Below are 20,793 nucleotides of genomic sequence, written 5' to 3'. Positions count from 1 at the left end.
TGTCGCCATGGTGAGGCAATACTTTTTAATAACCTTCATAGCTGTAATTTGTATCCCTCAACCTCTGCTAAATAATATCGCTCTTAATTTACAGAGATTTCATTGGTTAGAATCCTTGGGGTGAATAAAATTTGTAAAAGCAAATTGTTTATTGAATTCTCATTGGGGTGACTTCGCTTCCTCATAATCATGCCCAAAGGCATTTGGTGTGAAGATGTCACCGAGTGCTCAACACAAGAAAATTAGTTCCAAGTCTAGATACAACAAAATCGCTTAGTTTTGATTACAGCTATTACCAATCGGTCAGGAAAGACAGTGAAAGAAGTACACTTAACAAAACATAATCAGATTCAAATAACCTTGAAAAATTATTGCCCATTTATCGATCCTGAAACATCTACAATGAGACGATTACTCACCTGAAAAATTAGATGTTAGATTTGGCCAATGTCGAAATGATTTTTTTTTTTGCATTGTAGCTCAGTGGAGAGCCGAATATCCGACGATCCATCTGCTACTAAGGAGAACCCCCTCTCCTTCTATCCTTTCTGCTCCTTCCTTCCCTTCCCTCAATTGCTAGCGCATTGTGCTTTCAAATAACCATACGTGTCTATGGATATCTTTAAACGAATCGAATCGCGCAGTTGATCCCGAGGCACCGTTGACGGCCGCCATGGTCACCACGGCAACTATTTCAATCCGGCACGGTAGTGCGCCGTCTATGGCGTGAAATGCAGGCAGTGCTACATTGAGGCAGCTTTCGCGACGAAACGACTTTTTGCCGGCCGCCATTCACGTCACGACGCCGTGATATTCTGGCCCCTTTCAGACGAGATGACTCTCTGCCATGCTGTGGGGCGTGCAGTGAACGGCGGCCCGATCCCAGCCAGCGGCCGTGTTTAAGTCAACAAAATTATTATATTAGACACACACTCAAGGTTTTCCTGCAACAAGTTATCCAATAACGCTGTCTAATGCGTCGCGGTGAGTCACCAGAATTACTGCTCGGCATTGACGCGTACCAGGTGAGTGAGCTTGTATTTCCGCTCTTCTGCGGCCGCATTAAATTTCTTTCCGCACATTTTTAATTCATAATATCTAATTCTTCAGGTGAGAAAGCGCCTCATTCTAAACATTTCAGGATTGATACATGGGAATCGAAGAGAGGCTGGGGAAAATTTAACGGAAAATTCTGGTGGAGAAATCACTACAGTGCACGATAATTCGTGGATACGTTATGCACGAGACTAAACGAGCCAATTGACCTTGGAATTGAAATGAGATAGAGCAAATGAACGTCGGCAGCGTTAAACAATGAAGGCTTAGGTTATAATAGATTATGACTCATTAGATGTGATTTTTTTTGCTAATCCACCTAAAATCGCAAAAAACGTGAAATTTCGTTTTTATTCACCGATTTCGCATTATTTCTTGTTATTTCGCGTTATTTCGCAATATCGCGTCTCGCAAAATTCCTCTACCTACATGTTATCCAGGGCTGAGACGAACCCAAAGAACATAATATTATAAAAATCGGTGCAGCCGTTCTTGAGTTATAAGTGTTATAACTAACACGATTTTCGACTTTCTTTTATTTACGTAGATGAACTGTTGCGGGGCTCCAAGGCTCCCATGAACTTGGATCCCCGACTATGCAATCACACACGATTACTTCACGGAGAATATAATTATGATAAAACATGATTTGGAGGAATATGGTTTGTAAATGGAACCGCCATTGTCATCAATCTAGCTTTGTTTGATACGCATTGTAATGTGATACTTATTCCCGGAGAAACTTGACAATATGTAGATAAAATTGAGATCAGAATTATTTTCAATACTGAGGCTGCACTACTCGAAGTCAAAAGACAACTATGTAAAATCAAGAATAGTGGGCTCTATGGTTCTGCGGAAATGCAGCCAGAATAAAAAAACTGGGTAAAATCAAGAAAAGATGTAAAATCGAAGTTTCACCATTGAAATTCCCTATGCTTTCCAGCCTGACTTGAATGTCACAGCGTAAAAACAAGACTTGATGCAAAATCAAAGCGCGTAAAATTAAAGTTTTACTGTAGAAAACAATTCAGATGAGTGCCACACATACTGCATCATTTTGAAATTCGCGTGGTAAAGGTGAAATCCAAATTTTAAGGGTTTTACAACTTTTTAGGGATATGCGAGTAGTACTTTTTGTTCTTGAGTCGAGTATCAAGTTGAATTGAAAAGTGCTCTTGAGTATGGAGTTGAGTGAAGTAGGGACCAGGCTATGCAACGATGCATGCTTAAACATATTACTAGAGATGGGTCGAATAGCAGATTTCTCGAATTCGAATATTACATCATTGCTCGAATATTCGAATACCTCGAATACTAAATGATGAATGCTGGAATGTTTGACTCGGTTGCCTATGCAGCAGGCAACACAAGATTTTGCGGTGTAATTTTGATTTACTTTAAATGATTCGAACAGGAATTTAGCTGATTAATGAATATTTTAATTTTATGGAAACAATTGGGCATATAATTAATTCAACTAACATCGCTTTACCCCCACTCCTGCTGCCAAGTGCTAGCTGACAATCTGAGGCATTTTGCAAAATACAAGCTCTTTTCCACCGGAGTTTCTTCAATTATTTTCAGTCCATCTTTGGGAGTTCTCACGAGATAAGAAGATGAATTGGAATTGCTATCAGGGAGAAACCAAATATTCTGTGAAAATATCCCTTTGTCTGGGACTGTAACAATAAAGATTTATAGCACCACTCATTAATTGTAACTTGATATATGCTTTCGGAAAAAAATACCGCATCAACTTCCGAGAAGCTCTGCTGCTCATATCGAGTTTCACCAGAATGCTAAGTCTCCGTCGTATTTTGACATTTATTTCTTTGCGTAAAATGCTTAAATAAACTCAGAAATACGTCGTGTTTGGTCTTATTCTTTTTTAAATTACGCGCACATTACTAATATTTCAATTCATTAAAGGTGTAACATCAATTGACGAAAGTCATTCTTAGACACCTTTTGTGCTAATAGATGACTCATGCAGCGGTTGACCTCCACAGAAATGGAGAACTTCGAAGCTGGTAGGAAAAAAAAGGTCAGTGGGGGAGAAAAGGGAGGGCCGGAAACACGTATCTATTGTTCTCGTGTAACCCAGTATTTTTTCGAAGCTAAGGTCTTCGTAATATGATCCCTGCGCGAGCTGTGACCTTTTTTTTATTTTGAAGAAGATGAAATCTTCAGAGGGGTGGGCTAGTGCTGAATGGAGAGGGATACCGGATCTTGGGAAATGCGCTAATGTAAGTATCCCACGGTACACACAGCAGTTGACCTCCAGAAATGGGGAACTTCGAAGCAGGTAGCCATAAAAAGGTCAGTGGGTGAGAAAAGGGGGGAGGGCGAGAAACACGTTTTTATTGTTCTCGTAACTCGATATTTTTTTCGAAGCAGGGGTCTTCGTAATGCGATCCCTGCGCCAGCTGGGACCTTTTGTTTGATTTCGGAGAAGAGGAAAGCCTCAGAGTGGGAGAGGCGAGTGCTGAATGGAGGGGGATAGCGGATCGTGGGAAATGCCCTAAGGATGCTATCCCACGGCACTGAGGTTCTCCTGGTGGGGGGAATCGGGGATTTTCGGATTTTTTCACCCAACCATTTTCGGTTCCCCTCGTCGAACTCTTTTCACCGCTAAAATCCACGAATTTGATGTAATTCGTCAACTTGCGTAAAACGGCGCTGCGAGCACTAAATGACTACAGTTCTCTACATTTTTCCGAGTCAACTACCAACGACGTGCGTGCGACAGTGTATGACGCGAAATTCAAAGTATTCGAGGCGGTACTTTTCGCATAACGATTCGAAACCTCGAATATCGAATACTTTCTAATATTCGAGGTATTCGAGTATTCGCGGATACTATTCGCACATCTCTACATATTACATATCATTTTTCCACTCCCCTTTCGAATTTTCTATTCTGCATGCTTAGCTTGATGAATAAAGGAAAGGATGATGAGGACCGTTGATAGTAATTGTGTCACAATTAAACAGTGGTGAATGAAACTTAATGTGTGTTACACAATTCCATAAGTAAAAATGGAATGAATTAACCTGAAGTAATATGTAGTCAATTTCATTAATATATCTATCCAAACTGCTAAAAAGAGCCCTGAGTAAAAACATTTGCAAATTGTAATAAAGATGATTTACGTAAATTAATCATGTAATGTGACTCATTTTTAATACTTTTCAAATTCTCATGCAGAAAACTAATTGTTCTACAAGCTCAGACAGCAGGTTTTGACGTCTATATGTTACAGTATAACTGCCTGCAGAAAATTATCTTTCTCTACACACTTGAGTGTCTGGACAAGTACATTCTCAGCAAAATTGCAAGATTTGAAAGCCTTAGGAATTTTTGTTTAAAATTATATCAATGATTTTTATGGATCTTGAATCTTCATAAAATATAAGCAGACGAAGCAAATTAACTATAGAAGTTATCTTAGGCTTTGATAACCAAAAGAATATTTCTTTACTTCTCGCTTCGTTAATCAACCTAAGCAACTCTTGTTTCGTAAGTTCAAGAAGTAAACTAAACGCAACAAAGGAATAAACAAAAATTAACATCCGAAGTATGTAGCACTCATAGGCTGAAAGATGGCACCACTTATGAAGTCAAACAGCAGCAAAAACTGGCATTACCCACCAAGACCTATAAGTCACATATTGTTCATTGAAATCTTAACAATTTTTACGTACTCTCTCAACATTTGAGTAAAGAAAGCAAGGTTGAGTATATAAGTGTCACATATTAAAGTATCAGTCTATTCAGCTGCCCACTCCATTTCCGGCACTAGGTTGGAAGACGTTTATCAGCCGCGGCTAACGAAAAGATATTCCGTGCCCGCGTTGACTATTATAGTGTTTGACTGCTACGTATACAGCAAGCTGAAACTTGCAAGCCAAAGAATAAGAATGACTAGTCGACTTTAAAAATGATGTTATTATGCAAGTTTCATGATAAGCACCTCCTGTCAGCAGATATCTGAACTTGCTGTCCTCGACACCTCTGTAACTGAAACTACTTACTCAACTTCGAGTACTTGCATATCCCTTCAACTTTTCTACACATACGCCTTAATGTCCACTGAAAGTAAAGTTTATAAAACTTGATTGCAACTAGCAAGAATATTCTATCACTGTCTAGCCTGAAATAATTTACCATGTTGTGTACTTTGCAGAGACAATTAAGGAGAATATCCTTTTAAAATCGTGCTGCCTATTACATTTAATATATGTACTACTTAAGGACCTTGAGTCATTAATTCCCTTTTTCTTTTCATTTTTGTTCTAAAGAAATTATGATGCCTCCCATTAATCTGTGTATTCAACTCCATTTGTAAAATTTGGGCTTTAAATATTTCTTTAACTAATTTTAGGTTGAGATGCTATTTCTTTTACTTACATCAAAACTAGAATTATGTTTTTTAACTTCGTACCAATGAGGCATGTTAAATAAAGTAAAACAGAATTATATTTGGGTTTACCTGTGTCAACTGTAAGAACGGCCAACATTTCTTCTCTTCCGGAAAACAGAAACAATAACATAATTCTGTTTCACATATATGGACACCACCCGATGAAATTTTTTATGCTCTGAAATGTTAAATAATGTTTTCAGCATCTTTAGTGCCTCCGGTATTCACAAAAAATAGTTATGACATCTTTAACTCAAAATTATAAAGGTGGAGTTAAGTAAAAAATTTTGAACCCCTCGCATGCCTGAAAATTTCCCTAGTTATACGTTTTTCCTTTATTCATCCATTTCTTCTGAGAGTTAAAGCAGTAATCCTGCTTGAGGTCCCGTATCCCTCAAAAACTATTTGTGAGATGTATAAATTTCATTCCTAACATATTAAAATATGCTCCATCACATTAACATTTTACAGCCTTTTTCTTCAGAGTTGTCTGGCCTTTTGTAATCACTTCTCGATTAAATGCACATTCCTGGTGACAATTTCTAATTAATACATTGGGTATCTGCCCCAATAAACGTTGAAACAACTAACGGCTACAAATGGACTAACCTCTACCTAAACTTCATTCACTAGCAGGCCGAAGAATAATACAGCGAAGAATCTCAGCATGTTTTTGTGCAATATTGTGTTTGATTTGGCATGGGTACAAATGCTCCAATTTCATTTCAATTTTATATATGCATGTTCTCGATGCATTGCAATAAAATTGGGAGTTACAGCTCCAAACCTTTTATTTCAAAATAACAAAAAAAGAGATTTGCTGAAGCCAAGAGAAGACTTTAGAGCAGTCATTCATAGCCTCCAGAATATGCGACGATATAGCCAACATAAAAAAGTGATTAATCATTCTTCTCAAAATATCTATTCAGAATTGTAGTGCCCATATATTAATTTACATGAAAAAACAGCCAAAGATACTTCCACTAAATATTTCAATTAGATATGTAAAAGAAATTTATAGTAAATACTAACATGCATATTAGATTGGAAAAATACTATAACTTACTCAGTTTCTAACTAACCAGACTAATTGTGCACCTCAATCCAAAGAGAACTAAACAGGTTTGAAAGTTAATCTTATCAAGGTTTCATTTCATTGCATTCAACATTTTACGACCCTTTATGCTGATGAATTCAAAGTACCAGAAGCCAACATTAACACATTTTGGTCAAATTTTAAAAGAGATAAAAATTGTTGCAGTTGCAATTGAGCAGCCACAGAGGACATAATACCTTAGTGACCTATGTCCTTGCAGCAGTGAGTTCCTGACAAGGATAACATTCACTAACGTAAGATGTTTTGTTAAGCAAAGGGACATACTCAGGAAAATCAAAAACATGTGCAATTTAACATCCCAAAAAAGAGAATGATAAGGAGCAGCAGTGATACAATGAGATTTGTGAAGGTTTTCAAACTTACTTTGTAATAAACATCAGGCACATACTGGCGATCAGAAGATTCTCGAACATATCCTAGCTCAGGAGCATCCTTGGTGGGCACAAAGCAGTCGTCTCTAACTAAGGCCATGCACTGGTTTGAGATCTGGTAACCCTCCATATGGACTTGATTACTTGCATCCCCTGGAAAATGATCAGTAAATAATAGAGATGGGTCGAATAGCAGATTTCTCAAACTCGAAAATCAACTCAAATATTAAATTGTTGCTCGAATATTCGAATACCTCATATTTCGAATACCTCGAATACTAGAGAAGTGCAAAGCACATTAAACGTACGTTTCTTCTTCTATTTCCCTTGATGAAGGTATAAATAAAAAGGTATCCAGTGGAACCTCGATCTATCGTTTTTCAAGGGGATGGACGAAAAAAACGATGAATGCGGGAATGTTTGACTAGGTTGCCTATGCAGCATGAAACCGAGGATTTTGGCGAGTAATTGTGATTTCCTTTAAAGGATTCAAACAGGAATTTAGCTGATTAATGGAATATTTTAATTTTACGGAAAAAATTTGGGCATATAGTTGATTCAACTAACATCTCTTTCTAATATCCTTAGGGGACACACCACCTCGCGAAAAAATGATTCCATGCCGTCTCAGCATTTACACTGCTACGATGGATTTCTGTCTGATGTATACATTCTTATCTACCAAATGCCATATCAGCAGCACGCCCATCTAATACTCGGCTTCATCTAACTTCTTTTTTTCAACAGGTAGCTCCCTTTACCCCCACTCCTACTGTCAAGTGCTAGTGGACAATCCGAGGCATTTTGCAAAATACACGCGCTTCTCCACCAGATTTTCTTCTTCTTCGTTTATTTTCAGTCCATCTTTGGAAGTTCTAGCAGATGAATTCGAATTGCTAGCAGGGAGAAACCAAATATCCTGAGAAAATATCCCTTTGTCTGTGACTGTGACAATAGAGATTTATAGCATAACTCATAAATTGTAACTTGATATGTGTTTTCAGAAAAAAATACTGCATAAACTTCCGAGAAGCTCAGCTGCGAGGATATCGAGTTTCGCCAGATCGCTAAGTCTCCGTCATATTTTGAAATTTATTTCCTTGTGTAAAATGCTTAAAGAAAGTCAGAAATACGTTGTGTTTGGTCTTATTCTTTTAATTACGCGCACATTACTAATATTTCAATCCAATGAAGGTGTAATATCAATTGCCAAGTCATTTTTAGACATCTTTTGGGCTAAAATGATTCATGCAGCAGTTGACCTCCAGCAATGGGGAACTTCGAAGCAGGTAAGCAGAAAAAGGTCAGTGGGGGAGAAAGAGGGAAGGGTGAAACACGATTCTATTATTCTCATGTAACGTGATATTTTCTTTTGAAGCTTTTGAATTATGGTCTTCATAATATGAATGCTGCTCGAGCTATGGCCTTTTGTTTGATTTCGGAAAGGAGGAAAGCGTCGGCGGAGGGGCTGAGGGCTGATGGATGGAGGGGGTAGCGGATTTTGAGAACTGTACTACGTAGTTACTATCCCACGGCACTGAGCTTCTCCTGGTGGTGGAAACTGGGTATTTTCGGATCTTTTCACCCTATCATTTTCGGTTCCCCACGTCGAACTCTTTTCACCGCTCTAATCTGCGAATTTGATGTAGTTCGTCACCTTGCCTAAAACGGCGCTGCATTCACAAAACATCTAGAGTCCTCTACATTTTTCCGAGTCAACTACCAGCGTGTGAGTGTATGGTGCAAAATTCAAAGTATTCGAGGTTTTCGAGATGGTACCTTCAGCATACTTATTTGAGATCTCGAATATCGAATACTTTCTAGTATCAAGGAGCGTGCAAAACACCATTTAACATTTTGACATAGATGCATCCAAGTCATAAAGATGGAAAAGTTAAGGAAAACAGGTTTAAAGTATACGGGGACTAGCCGCGGTGATAACTTTTTACGGAGTCACCCGCAATGCACAATCGTGCGAAAGATCCACAGAGAAAAAATCATTTGCCTTGACCGGGATTCGAACCCCGATTTTGGGTCACTACCGGACAACATCTGTGATTTTTTGATTTTTTTCTCTGAGGATCTTTCGCTCAAGGAAAACAACTGCGTGAACAATAAGTAACACACTAGAAACTCCAATTTATTTCTCCAAATGAAGTTGAAAGTACCCTAATTTTTGAACTTCATAAACCAGAGGGTTTGTAATAGGGAGGTTACATTACTGTGTCATGGGTAACACAAACTAGCTAACAGGCAGGCTGATATTACAATTCCAGACCTTGAGTTCCACACCTATCACTTTCTATGGCCAGTTTATGAGTAAAAATGATTCCCAAATCAAAGTTACAAGGTGATGATCTTATTCAGTAAATCACACATTCAAGGTCTTCACTCTGTATACCTTTGATGACATTTTTAATTGGAATGGATAGATCCGGGATTTTTTTCGGACCCAGATCCAGATCGCATCCTTGATTTTCAGAGCCGGATCTTCGGATATTTTCGGATCCTAATGCATTTTCAATTGTCTGCTATAAAACGAAGTAAGTATTCAAGTTTCTTCTGGGTAAATACAATCAAAAATATGCTCTTTATATTTACACACACGTCTAAACATTTTTACTGATTGTTATATCGTTTTTATAAGCTTTCAAATTATTTTTTTTAAATGATAAAATCTTTACACGCTCAGGATGGAAACTGTTACGCTTGCATTTGGAAATGAAAATAGGTTTCCATCTTCGGATAAACCATTGACTGATTTTAGATATTCCTCACATAAGTTTCCCCAGAATTTTATCACTTTCTCATCACATATTGACTTGTTTTTCGCCTGCAAATGCTTCAGTTGGGGTGAGGTGGATTTTCCATTTCCTCGCGATAGTTTCACGTCACAGTCCACGCACATGCTCTTAATGTCCCTTATGTCAATAAAAATGTTTCTACACAATGAAAGACATTTTTATTGGTATATCATTCAATTAAATTGCAACAGCGTGATCTGCAACACAATTAACAACGTTTAGAAAAACATTAGCGTCACGTGCGACGAGTTGCGGGTACAGAACGAGACGACCGCTCAGCGAGAGGAAGGGGTGGGTAGCACAAGTGCGTGAAGGAGAGGTAGTGGGGAAGGAGAGCAATCCCTTCGTCTTTCACGCAACGTCACACTGAATGAGGGAGTCAAGGACGAACATGTTAGATCTTGCTATTTTGTGGCATCGTTGCCTTCAAAGCAACGACAGGCAACCTATGTGATCTATACAGTTGTCGTTTCCAGGCCGGATCTTCTTGTTCGACGGTACTGATTCCATGCCTATTTCTTTGAAAATTGTGCTGCTTGAACAATATTGAATATTGGCATGGCCTCGTTGAAACAAAAAAAATTGTTACAATCGATTTGAGCTTGTAAAAACTAAATATGCCATAAATGCGATGCGTTTGGTCTCATTCTTTCTTGAATCTCTTGCACGTCATCCAATTGCTGAAAACTATCGAGGCATATTCGGGTCCAGTAAGTGACTCACCTGGTGTTTGTTCTCCAAAAACAGAGAATTGGAGTAGGTAAGATGAAAAAAGTGATTTGGTGAGATGGGGTACGGATGAAACGCGCTTCTATTTTTCTCTATTAACTTGATATTTTCCTTAACAGATAATGTTTTATGGACTGTGTGGGCTCAGAAAGGAAAAAAAATATCACAAGCATGTGGTGATGGATGGCCAACAGTGTTTTTTTTAACTGCGACGTAGTCCCTTTTGACGTGGTTGTTATCCTTCGGAGTTGAGATTCTCCCGATGGCTGTTCAATCTCTTTGTAAGAGTCACACTATATGCCAGTCGTATTTTGCCATAAAAATTTTCCCGGCTGAAATTCTGTTGCATAACTCCTACGTGAGATTCATGGTGAAAACGGTTCACAAAATGGTTAATTCAAAATTCACAAAATGGTTCATGGGTAGGCCAAGCATCGCAGTGCAATGGCGCATGTGAAGGTAGAATCGTAACTCTTTCCACTCCCTCGTATGGGACGTTGCATTCACTGAAGCATAAACTTAAAATTTCAGATCCAGATCCGATGCCTTCAGCGAATTTGGATTCGAAGTATCCGATCCCACCATCCCTAATTTTTAATAACCCATCTGAGGCATTGGCAAATAAAACTGATTCAAGTAAACAGTAATGATAAATGTGATACTTAACTAACTGACCATGGGATTATAAACAATGGGTCATTCAACCTATGAACCAGCCCTTATTCTGCCTCCTTGCCAAACCACCCCTTCCTCATGTTTTCACCGAGGCCAACAGGGATCTATCCAGGTAATAATAGTGAAAAATATTTTTGAAATCGGATACCAGGAAAATGTGCCGCATCGCACTTAATGTTTTGAAATTTCGGTATTTTTGGGTGTTTTTTTAGACATAACTATGGATAATGTCACTCCCAGATTATTCTATCACATTTCTGTTTTTTACAACGACTCTTTAGACATTTGTGGTTCAGCACCTCAAATATCTTTCATTTCTGGCCTTTGGTCCTCGGGATATCGCCCCAAGAGTGACGTGCGCCACACCAGGCAGACATTTTGTGTGGCACTTGGGTTGCATACCAGGGTAGGTTGAAGAAACTAATTTTTTTATTTCGAAGTCATAATGGGGAATTTGCATGATTTTTTTTATTTCACAGGCAGACAGAAAATTATTTTCTGAATTCAACAAAGAAACCTGCATGTAAATATGAGTTTTCCTTCGTGAGGTATTCAATGATAAATATAACGAATTTCAAAACACGCCAAGATCCCCCTAACCCTTCAAGTCACTGCCGATGAAGCCTCGAAGACGTCATAGGTGCTTAAACATCACATGAAGCAATTGTTGTGCTTGTTTGTAATAGTTGCCAGCAGTTGTGATAGCTTCGTTTGTGAGACGTGTTGATTATTTTATATTTAAAGCAAAATATCCAACAATAGAGGCTCGGAAGTTTTCATATTTTGTAGTAATTATAATATTTATATCTGAGTAAGCACAAAAAATATAAAACTGGAGCAGTGAAACAAAACATTTTATTATACCTAAATAACATCATTGTAGGAGTCTGAGCCACGGCCATTGGAAGGGGGGATACGTTAATTTTAAGTTGGTGTTATCGATGGCACCTCATTTATTTATGTAACTAGAACAATTTTGATGTTTACTAATGTCATCATAACAAGCTCTGTTATTGTAAGTTGTACGTAATGAATATAAGAATTGTAGTGACTACCAATTTTTTATAATTGTATTCGCCTGTTTCCCACTATATTTTTATGGTGTATGCTAGTACATTGTTTATGGATTTGCCTATATTATTGAAATAGGTTGTAGCTTGTGTGTGTGTGTGTTGGCAGTGGAACCGATTCACAATCTCACATGTGATTGTGTGCAGACTGTTTTGCTGTGAATTCGTACAGTAGGACAGATAGGACTTCCTTCTCCACTAATACGGCATTGCCAAATTCAACAGCACAGCTCGTAAGCTTACGATTGTTATCCTCCAGTATTACAAGTTTCTTTTACATCTTGATTTGCCACCGACGTATAGCAATAATTTGTCATTACAAATTCTATGAGGGTTGTTGCATCAATTTTTGTTGTCCTAAAAAAAAGGCTGGTGTCCTAACACCCCCTGCCACACGCCTTTTAGGCGGCTTGCTGTCTATTATGTAAATGTAGATGAATTTCAAGTGTACTATTCGAACGAGCGGCAAAGTTATCATCCATTTTTCTGATAACTAAAACATACTTAGTGAAACGCTTGTCCTTCATCATCCCGATGTCGCATTAATAATATCCCAAGTAATAATCGTGGCACAATAGTAATAGGAAAACTTGACCAAGAATAACAGAACAAAATAGAGTAACGAGGAGTGGCTAAATACTCCCTCAAAACAAATTTTACAGCATGACGTCAGCATATTTCCCAACTCCCTACGGTTGTTTAGGCACCTAAGACGTCACACCTGGCCTCGGCAATGCTCGGGTGTCTTTCCGCAGTGGTCGGCTCAGAGAAATTTTTCTCGATTTTCAAGTCAATTTTTTTATTTATTTTGATGATGAATGGGGAAACTTTAGGTATTTTTGCGAGCTAATGTATCCATTTTAATTATTCAAAATAGTTTTTAGAGCAATCGACGACCTATGCAAGTTCTCCATTGTGCGGAAAATTATACAAAGTATGTAAAAGTAAAAAATATTAAAATTCTGGCGTAGGTTTCCACGGCATTGCTCATGGTCAGTGCTGATTTTCGGGTTCCTCAGCTGCGTTGGTTGTTTTTGGATGACAACAGTTTCGGGAGCCATCCTGTTCCCATCTTCAGGTCAAAGGTACCCGCTAAAAAATTTCTCAGCTGGGTTTCTAGATAGGCAGAGTATTTACTCTCTTATTCCTTGCTGGTGAGGTAAAGAGAAGTGACTTACCAGTAACACAAACAGTGACAAACTTGGAGCCAAAATAGCCATTCTGAGAAAATCTGCATGGATTAGGGTGTTTGTTTTGAAATGTGCCAGCCATTATGCATTCTTCTGCAGAAAGGAAGTGGCCTTCAATATTCCGGAAATGCTTAACCTGCAACCAACATAGATATGAACATACATTTGAAGAAATTTGACAAATAATTTAATAAATTCAACTAATTCAATGACTAACCGTTCCTTTCTTGATGTCATCTGCAACCAAATCAGTAAAAATCCATCCAACCCGGCGTAAGCCAATCTGGAAGGCCAAATTTTCAACGTCATCCTCCCTCTCATCGGGTAAAAGGCTAACAGAATCTCTTGTGCTTTCCTAAAAAAAAAAGAGTAAAAATAGAATTAAATTTACTGTTCCATAAAAGAGAAAAATTTAAGATACCGTATTTATTCGTGTATACCGCGTCATCGTGTATCCCGCACAACCCCATTTTTTGGCTGGCTCTGGAGCAAAAAACTTCTTAGTGCTTTTTGGGTGCGGTCTAACATAGGAACTCGTGATTTATTGGTGAATGGATAAATTTAAGTTATGATACCATGATTATTTAAGTTAAAACATGTCAGTAATTTAATTCTGAAATTATTTACCAATGCTAAACTCTGGAGAAATAAACGATAGGAATTTGGTGGAAAATGGTATGCAGTTTACATTAAAATTTGGAGGATTCATGCAAGCCACGCACCCTCTTTTTTCACCGGCATTTCCAGAAAAAAGGTGCGTGGCTTCTACGAGTAAATACGGTACTTGGCATTCAAAGCCAATGCATACGACAAATAGGACAATTTCTACAGTGTAATAAAACAGACATCATTTTCCAAAAAATCTATTTAAAATACCCACCCAACCAAAGTTTAGGCATGTAATGCCACTATCAAGCCTGCTATACCTGCTAAATACAAGCTATTAACAATCTTAAAAAACTCCACCATAAATACCTTGGGAAGAAGATGAGGAAGGAGTACAAAGTCAGAGATGGGTGGAACAAAGGAGAAAAGGATAGGAAGAAAAAAGCTGTTGGTGATGAGGGTCAGCAGGAATGGTCATGGAGCTGTCGGATGGGAGAGAGAACAAGGTTTAAAAGAGGTGATTGATAATTTAAAACATCAGTGGTGGAACTGGTTAGGAACTCCAACTTTAATTTTCAAGTGATTAGAGACTTCAGAGATATTTTTAAGATTGTATCTTATGCAGAATACATATATATTTACGTTTTATCAATGTTCGGTGTTGCTTTTTTAAAATTTACATGAGACAAGGGTGTTAGATGAGGATAGACTACATGTTACCAGAGATTATAAAAATTAAATTCATACTGGTTAATTTAAATTTTATAAAAACACTTTCATTTGAAGAAATGAAGTCGATGCCATACAGACACTACTCACTCTATTACAACTTCAGCTCGACAAGGGCAGTAAAGATTGCTATTTTGCTGATGTTTACTTGTTAATAGTGAAAAAAGCATTTGAGGTCAAATTTGACCCCACTTGCTCAAAAGTTACATGACAAATTGAATTTGCCCTTTTGGACGTAAAAAATTCTCTTTCAGTACGGGTAAATAGGAAAAGGTGCACAGAGCATGTAACAAATAATTAATTATTTATGATGAAAATAATCATTTATCCAATCTGGCAATACCATATTTACTAAAAAAAGTACCAGGTGTATAGGCATTTGAGTAGCACTATAAGATATTTCTGTGCAATGACTGAAGCTAGGAAAAAATGTCTTTCCACCTTTGTAAGAGTTAGTGGTTTTAACAGTGAATCAACAATAGTTTTGTTTAACAGAGCATATTTTGGCGATTTTTTGGTACTTCTCACCAAAATCACATATCATACGTATGTCAACTTTTTACCATTGACATCACCACAGAGAAGCTTATATAGGAAGAACTTTGTCTTGATGCATTATCAGATGTGACAGATGATTGTGAAGATGAGTTTGAGAGCTCAGATAGTGAAATTGGTTTTGATATTGGTGGAAGACAACGTAAAAGAAAAGCTGCACAGTTAGTTTACATAGATGATAGTGACTCAGATGCAAGTGATAGCAATGGTAGCTTAGTAAAAGACACCTCGGTGACATGGAATAAAATTGACCTTCGAAGAAGTCTGGAAGATTTTCAGGGAGTGGCAGTCATCAATGCCCCTGATAATTGTGAATGTGTTTTAGAAGTGGCAAAATGTTTTTTGAGGATGATTTCCTCGAAATGATGAGCAATGAGACAGTTGTATCGAATGCAGAATGAAGGCAGATACAAATCTTCGCAGAAAACTTGGAAGTGGAAAAATGTAATGGTGGCAGAGATGAAAGTTTTCTTAGCAATTATAATTTTGATGGGAAAAGTCAGGAAAGATTCAATCAAGGAATATTGGAGCACTGATGAATTAATCAATACGCCCATTTTTAGTAATTTGCTCATCAGGAACAGATTTGAAAAAATTTGGAATTCTTAGCATTTCAGTGATAATGAATCAAATTCTGAATCTTCCAATAGGTTACATAAAATTAGACCAATACTATCATATTTCTTAGAAAAATTTAAAACGGTGTATATGCCTAAACATAATCTCTCCCTAAATGATGGAGTAATACCATGGAGGGGAGATTGAGATTTACTGTAAAACTTTGATTTTACGCAGTTGGAGGGACCGAAATATGGGCACTGTGTAAAATCAAAGTGTGTAAAATCAAGATTTGGCATTGAGTAGGAGTATACTTTTCAGGATAACACTAGCTCATTATCTTTAGAAGGCTTAAAATAGCATACCATAGGTAAGCACGCAGGACCCGGGATATTCGGAAATTCAGATTTTTCCGGTGTTTTGATCTCTTTTTTAAAGTTAGCTATTTAAATAATGGCGCAACTACCGTTATGCCGCCAGTGATGAATAAAAAAATATTAATAGTCCGGAACAATTTTCATTCTTTATAATTTATACGCATTAAAAAAGCATTTCCCCATGAAATTTTAGCATTAGTAGATTGACTCTTCCAGGAATAGCTTCTCTGTCGGCATTCTTCCGCGAATTCAGCGCCGGGGCCTTCGACTCACAAGCCGTGTGACTCAGCTTCACATAATATTTTGCTTCCCCATATCTGATAACAACACCGGACACTTTTTGTATTTCGATTTAATGGTGCTAAGCCATTCCTGAGTTTAAATGGACTGCCTTCCCACTCACGTCTTGAATTTGACTTCAATGATTACATGACGATTGACGACGCGAGTTATTCTCTGAAGGCATTTACTCCCGTTCCGTTAAAAAATAAACGCTTTCCACCTAGCGGGGTTAAACTAATAGCTATTCAAGTTCCAATCATATTTCATTTAAACCCACTGACAATGAGATACAAGTTGAGTCAGTTCTGATACGTGCGCCGCGCAAGCAACTTTCCCTCGCCTCCATTCGTCCCGCAGATGTGGGGTTAGCCCGTGGAAAGAGACAACGCATGCTGCTTTTACCATCGTGTTGAATCACCATCGACTTACGTCCATACTAGAAGTACAACTATCTTTTTTGGATCACCTTGGAAGCCAAAATTTTGGCACGGGAGGATTTTTAACGGCTCATTTCGACGTTATATTTCGCTGGGGCGACGGAAAACATAGCGTTAGCAAAATTCTAGAAAACCCTCCGTTTGGGATAGGTATTCCGTAGTTCATAATTCCGGATTAACGACCATCTACTGTAATTACAATAAATATGTTATAAACAGCGTCGATCAATAAGTCGAATAATAAACGAAAGGTGATAATGTTAACATCTCCGTCGATCATTTATCTTAATCAAAAGTAGTTACACATACACGGCGATTGCCGTAAGTTTCAGGTTTCGATATCCTTCTACGGCAAATTTGAACTAAGAGCGAGCGTTCATAAAGGAGCCTGAAATATTACTTAGAGGGCGCAGGGGGAAGCGATAATTAGATTCGCGATGTTTTTAATTTCACGCTCAACAGCGCGACGTCATTTCAACTGCGTAAAATCAAGATTAGCGGCCTCTTTGGGGCTGAGGTAATATTTGCAATGTAGATATATACACAGCTGAAGGAAAAAAATTAGAGGAAACCATATTAACCCTTTTACATCCGTATTTACACTTATTTAATACAGAATAATTTAATACAGAAAAACACCTAAATGTATAGATAAAAAGGTGAGCTCTACGGCCTCAAGGTCAACTGGGGAAAGAAACACTCCAATCCCCAAGGGTTTTAGGGAGGGTAGCGGGGACCTTGCTACCCTCCCTAAAACCCTCGCGAAGGTTTCTTCACTGTTGAACATGTGTTAGTGAAGGGTTTCCGGTTGAGAGGCTGGGGTTGGTCACTGCTGCGAATCTTCCCGTTCCAGCATACCACACAGTGTTTTGTTTATACCTGTGACAAGGTACCCTGTTACGGCCATTGGAGTGTTTCTCTCCCCAGTTGACCTAAATGTATTTTGGAGTACAATAAGTACATAGGAGGAGTAGATAAAGCAGACTTACTTTTCTGACAGACTTCGGCTTACTATTCAGTTCTAAGAAAAACTATGAAGCAGAAAAAAAGTTGTGTTGTGGTTGATCAACTGTGTCCTATTTAAGTCTTTAGTGGTATACAAAACGTTGAGCACATCTACCCGTGTGACCTTCAAAAAATTTTTCTTGGAAGTAGCCAAGGGTTGGGCTAAATGTGAGGAGGGAAGAAGTGCATCTACAAGCGATGATGACACAGATGGCAAAATAGAAAGGCCTACAAAGTGAGCGCCTCAGCAGGATAACCTGACAAGGCTAGCAGATGGAATGATGAAACACACTCCAGAGAAGAGAGTGGGGTATGGGAAGAAGAAATATCCATCACGGATGAGTCGAGTTTGTTCTGCTAATAAACTTAAGAAGGAAACTCGGCATATCTGTGTATTCTGAAAGGTTGCCTTGCACAATGGAGCATGTTTAAGAAAATACCATACAGAAACTAAGTACATACTAACATCTCTGGTAAGTAAAACACTTCAAATTTTATTAAAATACATTAAAAAGTAAACATGCTATGAGGGTTGTCATGTATTAGTGTCACTTAGGTTAAAGCTCCTTTAAATGCCCGGTCCTACCCGATGGGATTGGAATTAAATACCCAGTCCGCAATGTGTTAAAACACTAAGAGGAACATGAAATAACTTTTAATAACTGAGATGATGGAATATTCATCAAAATTCCAGTTAGCAGCAGTTAATTCAACTCAGGAATTTAATTACCAATTAGAGCAAATATAAAAAAAAGAAAATATGAGTAATAACTTTATCTTATTTACCTGAGGTGGCTCATAAATGGCAGCAACAGTAGCTCGAATCCCTAAAGGGACATCAGTATGAACTTCATAATTTCCATACAGAAAACCAATTCGCTGATGGCCAGTAGTTCTCCAGTAATTGAGAAATCTTTCAACTAAATATGGATTCTCAAACATTACATTGTCCACGTGACGGTAAACCTAAAAGTAGAAGAGAAAATGAAGACTCATAAAACTGATAAATGTAAAACAAATGATCATAAACTAACACATAAACACTGAATTTTAATCACAAATGGCAAAGATTCAAACTTTAAGAATTAGGAACACAAGAGATACCACTCAGAGTGAGATGACGGACTAAATACAGTAACAAATTAAATAATAGAGAGGCAAGGAAACAAAATGATGACAAATAAAGTACAAAATATATTTTATTGATACAGTAGATTCTTGTTCTTAAGAAATTCACAGGACCGAAAAACCGGAGGTTTGTAATAATGAAGTACGTGTGAACATTTCTTTTAGGAATCGTCGAAAAAAAACTGCATAATTAACGCGATTAAATTATGTGCAAACATATAAAAACAAGAAAATTAGTTTCAGTTTCTAAATGAAAGAAATCTCATGACGTTAGAAGAAGTTAGGGTGCCCCTATCCAAGGCATGAGTGTTTGTTACAGTCAATTGTTGTTGATTGTAAGAATTCCCTAACGTTAAAACCTTGAATGTAATGTTTTTCGCGAGGTGATGATATAAAAAAAAATAGTGAGTTAAAATAGAAAGTTTCCAACATATGCAACACCAACCCTAGTAAGAAATATTTTAGGTTTGCAAACTAACAAATTCATTTACAGAGCTCTAAATTTAGTTATATAACCTGTCAATAATTCATAATTCAATTTTGCCTATTTCAGAGTGATAAAATTTAGGGCAGATTTGCATTAATAAAAATTTCCTCTCGTATCATCAAATATAAAAAAGTCAAAAGGTCAAAAACACTAAATATTGCTGCAAAACATGTGGTACAGGCACTTCCAATACATCCCCAAATGTGATTACAAAGCACTGCTCTTCCACCAAGAATATTAGCATATGTATGAATGACTAATCAACAATTTAAATAGGTAAACAATTAAAAATTTATCATTTGTAGTGTTTCTGATCTATTTGCCCATATTCAACCTGATAGAACCTGTCCAGCTAGTACAGATAATGATTTTATGTTCCTTGACCAACCTGCACAATCAATGCAATTAGTTTTTGTTAATAATAATAATTCCCAGCTAGCACAAAAGATAATTTAGATGGAAATTATGTGAGTAACTTGGGGCAATTTTACCCTTTTTGTCATTAGCCTTTCTTTACCCATTAATTACTCGCATGGATTACCAGCAGTGAAGTACATATAAAAATTATAAAGTGAGGCATATACTGAATTGTATGGGCTTAAGAAAAGTTTAAAAGTAAAAAAAATATAGTTCAATATAGAAAAATATAGTATATCCACAGCAAAATCTGCAGTGATATTTTCCAAGTACTTTCGATATTATTTTGCAAAGTTTCAATATTATATACATGCTATAGATGAAAGGCTGAGGTCATTAACAGAAATAAAGTACCTTCAAAATTACCTGATTATTTTCTTAAATACATATAGAAGAATAATAATTTTCATCGGATAATTATTTTCACTAAAATAATTATATGAAAGTTGAAAGATCGAGCACATCCTGATGGTTGCTACATTGGATTCTCAGCTGCAATTTGCGAATAATGAAAGTAACGTGCTTGGCAATTATAATTTCTAACTATTACTGGAGCATGAATTAAACCACACCAAGTTACCTAATATAATATTGAATATCTTAAAATTCAGTTCAGTGGAAAATTTAACCAGAGTAATGTATCACTTTTTGTTGTGTTGCTATGGAGAGGCAATACTTTTGAATAATCTTCATAGCTGTAATTTGGTTCCCTTAACCTGGATCTGCCCAAAGTAACAAAAATGTCACACCTCGTATCGCTCCACTGTAATGGC

At 37.3% G+C, this 20,793-nt stretch overlaps 1 protein-coding gene across 1 annotated transcript in view; it reads right to left on the bottom strand.

Annotated features, from left to right (window-relative positions):
- The window catches only part of LOC124159683 (nuclear protein localization protein 4 homolog), a 91,244-nt gene that overhangs the window by 34,022 nt on the left and 36,429 nt on the right, over positions 1-20,793 (bottom strand). Inside the window, exons 7-10 of the mRNA XM_046535593.1 lie at positions 18,775-18,954; positions 13,657-13,794; positions 13,428-13,575; positions 6,964-7,124 (exon numbers count right to left, since the gene is read on the bottom strand). Coding sequence (XP_046391549.1) covers positions 6,964-7,124; positions 13,428-13,575; positions 13,657-13,794; positions 18,775-18,954 — 627 coding nt within the window. The remainder of the gene's footprint in view (positions 1-6,963; positions 7,125-13,427; positions 13,576-13,656; positions 13,795-18,774; positions 18,955-20,793) is intronic.

This window comes from Ischnura elegans, chromosome 1, assembly GCF_921293095.1.
Source record: "Ischnura elegans chromosome 1, ioIscEleg1.1, whole genome shotgun sequence".
In the NCBI taxonomy this organism is placed as follows: Eukaryota; Metazoa; Arthropoda; class Insecta; order Odonata; family Coenagrionidae; genus Ischnura; species Ischnura elegans.
Note: the sequence above shows the minus strand (reverse complement) of the source record. Positions and strands in the feature narration are given on the sequence as shown.